Source organism: Peromyscus eremicus, unplaced genomic scaffold, assembly GCF_949786415.1.
Source record: "Peromyscus eremicus unplaced genomic scaffold, PerEre_H2_v1 PerEre#2#chrX_unloc_1, whole genome shotgun sequence".
Taxonomy (NCBI): domain Eukaryota; kingdom Metazoa; phylum Chordata; class Mammalia; order Rodentia; family Cricetidae; genus Peromyscus; species Peromyscus eremicus.
The window spans coordinates 4,815,552-4,821,131 of record NW_026734288.1 but is presented as its reverse complement, the minus strand read 5'-3'; the positions used below and the strand labels follow the sequence as shown (position 1 = coordinate 4,821,131).

The 5,580-nt window shown below is 34.3% G+C and overlaps 1 protein-coding gene across 4 annotated transcripts; it reads right to left on the bottom strand.

Moving 5' to 3' along the window:
* Positions 1 to 2,227: 2,227 nt before the first annotated feature.
* LOC131901014 (zinc finger protein 431-like) lies at positions 2,228 to 5,377 on the bottom strand. 4 transcript variants are annotated; one of them, XM_059252337.1, is made up of 4 exons: positions 5,329 to 5,377; positions 5,065 to 5,127; positions 4,471 to 4,518; positions 2,228 to 3,550 (listed from the first exon to the last, which is right to left on the bottom strand). In XM_059252337.1, the coding sequence occupies exons 1-4, from the start codon at positions 5,360 to 5,362 to the stop codon at positions 2,274 to 2,276; spliced, it is 1,422 nt and encodes a 473-aa protein (XP_059108320.1). In that variant the 5' UTR covers positions 5,363 to 5,377; the 3' UTR covers positions 2,228 to 2,273. The 4 variants fall into 4 exon arrangements, with proteins under 4 accessions (XP_059108320.1, XP_059108319.1, XP_059108318.1 ...); XM_059252336.1 differs by lacking the exon at positions 4,471 to 4,518 and adding an exon at positions 3,749 to 3,915 and having other exon boundaries at positions 2,228 to 3,580; positions 5,067 to 5,127; XM_059252335.1 differs by having other exon boundaries at positions 2,228 to 3,759; positions 4,458 to 4,513; positions 5,066 to 5,127; positions 5,329 to 5,362.
* Positions 5,378 to 5,580: the final 203 nt, after the last annotated feature.

Below are 5,580 nucleotides of genomic sequence, written 5' to 3'. Positions count from 1 at the left end.
TCACCCTTTTACAAGCACCCTTACATGAAAATCTGTGATCACACACTACCTGAGAGTTAAATAAAAATGAACCACTTAGATAATAGCCATCCCATTCTATACAAGGCAGCAGATAAATACCTCTCAATAAGTGAAAGTGTAAAAGAAGATGAAAAAAAGCCACAAGGGAATATAATGACCACAAAATAAACTTTACTAATTGAATTTGCCACACATATCTCACACTTCAACATCTTTCTCACATTTTGCAAAATAGAAGCCACAATGAGATCCTCACATCAGTCTTTGGTGAACCTGGTTAATAATTTACTTACTTCAAATCTACAATGAAAAAGACTTAAAACAAGGTTTTTTCCTTGAAACTGAAAACAACTGTGATGTCTAAAGTATTAACCAAATTGTTTACATAAATAGGGTTTTCTTTTGTATGAGTATGTATCTATTTCCTGATATCAAGATGATATAAAAAAGCTTTAAAATATTGATGGGGATAGTGACACGGCCAAGCCTTTAACAAAAGGTCATTCCCTGTACCAAGATCAGGCTTTGGATGACTTCCAGTAATTCTTGCAATAAGAAGCTTCAAGGGTCTAACCTTCTAGGGAAACAGAATGCACATACATATACCCAGAGGAAGACACACACACACACACACACACACACACACACACACACAGCATAATTAAAATAGAAACAAATCTTTAAACTAATTTTCAATCATGAATGTTTTTCTATTTTAATTATGGTAACATGGGTTTTGAGGCATCTAATAGATTACAGAGTTTTTCTCCATCATGAATTGGTCCATGTAACACAAAACATGCTTGTTGGCTTGAAGTCGGAGTAATCTATCCTTTTCAGTCTGTAATATCATTTGAGAAAATTTAGAAAATGGTACCCTACTGGAAGAAATCATTCTTGAGGGTTGGCCTGAGCATCTGCATCTGCACACTATTTCCAACTTACACTTTCTGCTTCAGGACAAGAATGTAAATTCTTAGCTGTGTTCTTTGGCTGCCATGTCTGACACTTGTTTCCATGCCACTTTTATGAGGTTCATGTATTGCTCTGGAAAGAAGGGACAAATTAAATCTTTTTCTATGTTCACTTAGATATGATCTATTATCAAAGCAACAGAAAAGGCAATGATACACATCTATGAAATTTTACCCCAGAATTTGTTATCTCATGTATTTGAAGAGAAGTACAAAATTAAAAGGGTTACCATATCATTTATAGGCCTTTTATCTATATTAGTTGACATGTATAAACAAAGTAAAAAGAGATATTACAATGCTTGAACAGATTTTTGACACAGTTTAGATTTTTTCCAAAATAATTAATTTTGTGTAACTGAATGTAAATATGTTGGATGAAGATCATAACAATTCACATATATTCAAATTTCCTTTGGTATGAGTTTTTTTTCTGATCCTCAAAGTCTAATGTTACATTCAAAGGCTTTAAGAAACTAATTACACACTAAGTTTTACAGTTATAGGGTTGCTCTGTGTTTTGACTAGGCATTACAGCATTGATTGTATTAATAGGGTTTCTCTCTAGGATGTGTTCTTTAATATACTTGAGATGACTGGACTGTGAAAAGGCTTTACCACATTGTTTACATTCATAGGGTTTCTGTCAATTATGTGTACTTTCCTGAAATTGGAGGGCAATGTGATGAACAATGGCTTTACCATACTTACAACACTGAATGGTTTCATTCCAGTATGTGTTTTTTATGCCTTTGAAGATGAGAGTGACAAGCAAAGGTTTATAGAACACTGATTACATTCATTAGATTTCTCCAGTACATGCAATTTCATCCTTCGAAGATGACAGTATTGTGCAAAGGCTTTTTCCCAATGATTACATTCATAGGGTTTCTCTGCAGTATATGATCTTTCATGCAATTGAGTATAGTGATACACAAAGGCTTTAACACAATGATTACATTCACAGGGTTTCTCTCCAGTATGTGTTCTTTCATGCCTTTGAAGAGCACTGTTTTGAGCAAAGGCTTTATCACAATGATTACATTCATAGGGTTTCTCTCCAGTATGTGTTCTTTTATACCTTTGAAGATCACTATGACATTCAAAGGCTTTACCATATTGTTTACATTCATAAGGTTTTTCTCTCATATGTGTTCTTTCAGTTGCATTGTGATGAGCAAAAGCTTTCCCACACTGATTACATTCACAGAGTACCTCTGCTGTATGTATTATTTCATGTACTTAAAGATTTTGGGGCTGTGCAAAGGCTTTATCACATTAATTACATTCATAGGGTTTCTCTCCAGTATGTTTTCTTTTATGTACTTGAAGATGACTGGGCTGTGCAAAGGCTTTACCACATTGTTTACATTCATAGGGTTTCTCTCCAGTATGCGTTCTTTCATGCACTTGAAGAGCACTGTTTTGAGCAAAGGCTTTACCACACTGATTACATTCATAGGATTTCTCTCCAGTATGTGTTTTTTTATGTACTTGAAGATGACTGGGCTGTACAAAGGCTTTACCACATTCTTTACATTCATAAGGTTTCTCCCCTGTATGTGTTCTTACATGTAGTTGAAGAGCACTTTGTTGAGCAAAGGCTTTACCACACTGATTACACTCATAGGGTTTCTGTTCAGTATGTGTTCTTTTATGTACTTGAAGAGAACCAGACTGTGCAAAGTTTTTACCACATTGTTTACATTCATACGGTTTCTCTCCAGTATGTGTTCTTTTATGTACTTGAAGATGACTGGGCTGTACAAAGGCTTTATCACATTGCTTACATTCAAAGGGTTTCTCTCCTGTATGTGTTCTTTCATGCAATTGAAGAGCACTATGTCGAGCAAAGGCTTTACCACATTGATTACATTCATAAGGTTTCTCTCCAGTATGTGTTCTTTCATGCCTTTGAAGAACACTGTTTTGAGCAAAGGCTTTACCACACTGATTACATTCATAGGGTTTCTCTCCAGTATGTGTTCTTTTATGCATATGAAGAATCCTGTAACATGAAAAAGCTTTACCACACTGCTTACATTCATAGGGTTTCTCTCCAGTATGTGTTCTTTTATGTACTTGAAGAGAACCAGACTGTGCAAAGGTTTTACCACATTGTTTACATTCATACGGTTTCTCTCCAGTATGTGTTCTTTTATGTACTTGAAGATGACTGGGCTGTACAAAGGCTTTACCACATTGTTTACATTCATACGGTTTCTCTCCTGTATGTGTTTTTTCATGCAATTGAAGATAATTGTGCTGTGCAAAGGCTTTATCACATTGCTTACATTCAAAGGGTTTCTCTCCTGTATGTGTTCTTTCATGCAATTGAAGAGCACTATGTTGAGCAAAGGCTTTACCACATTGATTACATTCATAAGGTTTCTCTCCAGTATGTGTTCTTTCATGCCTTTGAAGAGAACTGTTTTGAGCAAAGGCTTTACCACACTGATTACATTCATAGGGTTTCTCTCCGGTATGTGTTCTTTTATGCATATGAAGAATCCTGTAACATGAAAAAGCTTTACCACACTGCTTACATTCATAGGGTTTCTCTCCAGTATGTGTTCTTTTATGTACTTGAAGATGACTGGGCTTTGTAAAGGCTTTACCACATTGATTACATTCATAGGGTTTCTCTCCAGAATCTTTTCTTCTATGCAGTAGAATTACTTTCCAATGAGCAAAGGCTTCGCCACTTTGATTACATCCATAAGGTTTTTTAATGATGTATGTAGTTTCATGACTTTGAAGATTACTGTGTTGTGCAATGGTTTTACCACATTGATTATATTCATAGTATTTCTCTCCAGTGTGTGTTTTTTCATGCCTTTGAGGATGACTATAACATACAAAGGCTTTACCACACTCAATATATCCATATGATTTCTCTGTAGTATGGCTTCTTTCATTCCTGCAAGAATTAATGAAACATTTAAAAGCTTTACCATATTCATTACAATGCTGAGTCTTTATATCTGCATGAATTAACTTTACAATTTGGTCTAAATATAAAGAGAACTGAGATCTTAAGGTTTTAACATGTTGTTTACACTCATGTTGTTCCCCTGCATTAAGGATGGCTTTGCATATTTGAACATGCTTGCAATGGTAAGAGCCTTTATTACCTGGCTCATATGTATGGCATCATTTTTCTCTTATGTTTTTCACATGTTTGAAGAAAACTGGAAGAATTTGGACATTTACCTCTCTTATACTTTGATAAATTTTCCTATACTGTGAGTAATGCTACATTTTCAAAGTGAACCAGGACAAACAGAATCATTTACACAGACCTAGTACTCATAGGTCTTTGCTGTTGTGTGTTTGTTCATCTATTCCAAATTAAGCTTGAAAACCAATTGTTTGTAAATTTGAATGTCATTCAACAAGATTACTCAACATGGGATTGCTACATGTCTTATAATTGTTCTGATATTCAGAGTTGTACATTACTTTTTTTCCATATCCTTATGTTCATATGGCTGGTATCCATAGTGACATATTATATAATTATTAAAGAAAGAATAACAACAAGGTTTCCAAATTTTCTTTACAGTTGGACTTTCTTTTCCCCATCAACATGAGGTATAGGAATTAATGTTTCTCTACAAAAATCCCCCCTTAATTCTTGAGTCTAACTACCTATCTAATTAAAATTAGCAAAAACGGAATACCTTTTTAAGTAACAATGCTTTTACTATGGATTATTTGCTTATCAAAAGTTGTGTACATATTCTTATCATACATTCAGTGAGTACACCTTTTGTAATTTGAATAGTATGAAACTAAATGGACTGCCACTTGTACAGAATAGCTCTGATGAAGTTATTATTCAGATGATGATTTCTGTTAAGGCATTGATTCCTTGTCATCCTTCTTGAAAGTATGACTTGCAAACACAATTCACTTACCTGCCCTTGAGGTATATGTGTTTATGAGCATTTAATGATCATCAATGCATTTTAAGTTGTGATTATTTACAATGTTTCACTTCTTTAAAACTTCCAGATAAGTTAAATATATCCAGAGGCCCATTTGTATCAGCTCGCACAAGAAAATTACCTTCCACGTTTTTGAGAACTTTGACAATGTTCTTCAACTTCGACATCTTCCCAATTGTACCCTAATATATCAAACAAGGAAATGTATGAAATATTACAGGAAACTGAAAAGTTTACATTACTATCTTCACTGATCCTTAGAACCAAGCCTGTTTTATTCACCTCATTCTTCCTCATTCTCAATCAGAACTACAGAAGTACATGAAAAACCAAGAAACTGTTGTCCCCTAATTTAAAATGTGAAGGAAAATTTACAGTATTACCTATAGCAGTGAGGTTCATATAGGTCTCCAGCATCACATCTTTGTAGAGATTCCTCTGTGCAGGATTCAAAAGTGCCCATTCTTCATGAGTGATGTTGACATGCACATTGTTATATGTCACTGTACTCTAAAATATACCATATATAAATATGCCATCCACATGTATAAAACTAAAAGCATGATACATCATAGTAAATGTGTGCTTATTTGACAATAAAGTCATACAATTCTGGTGACGGCTACACATATTCT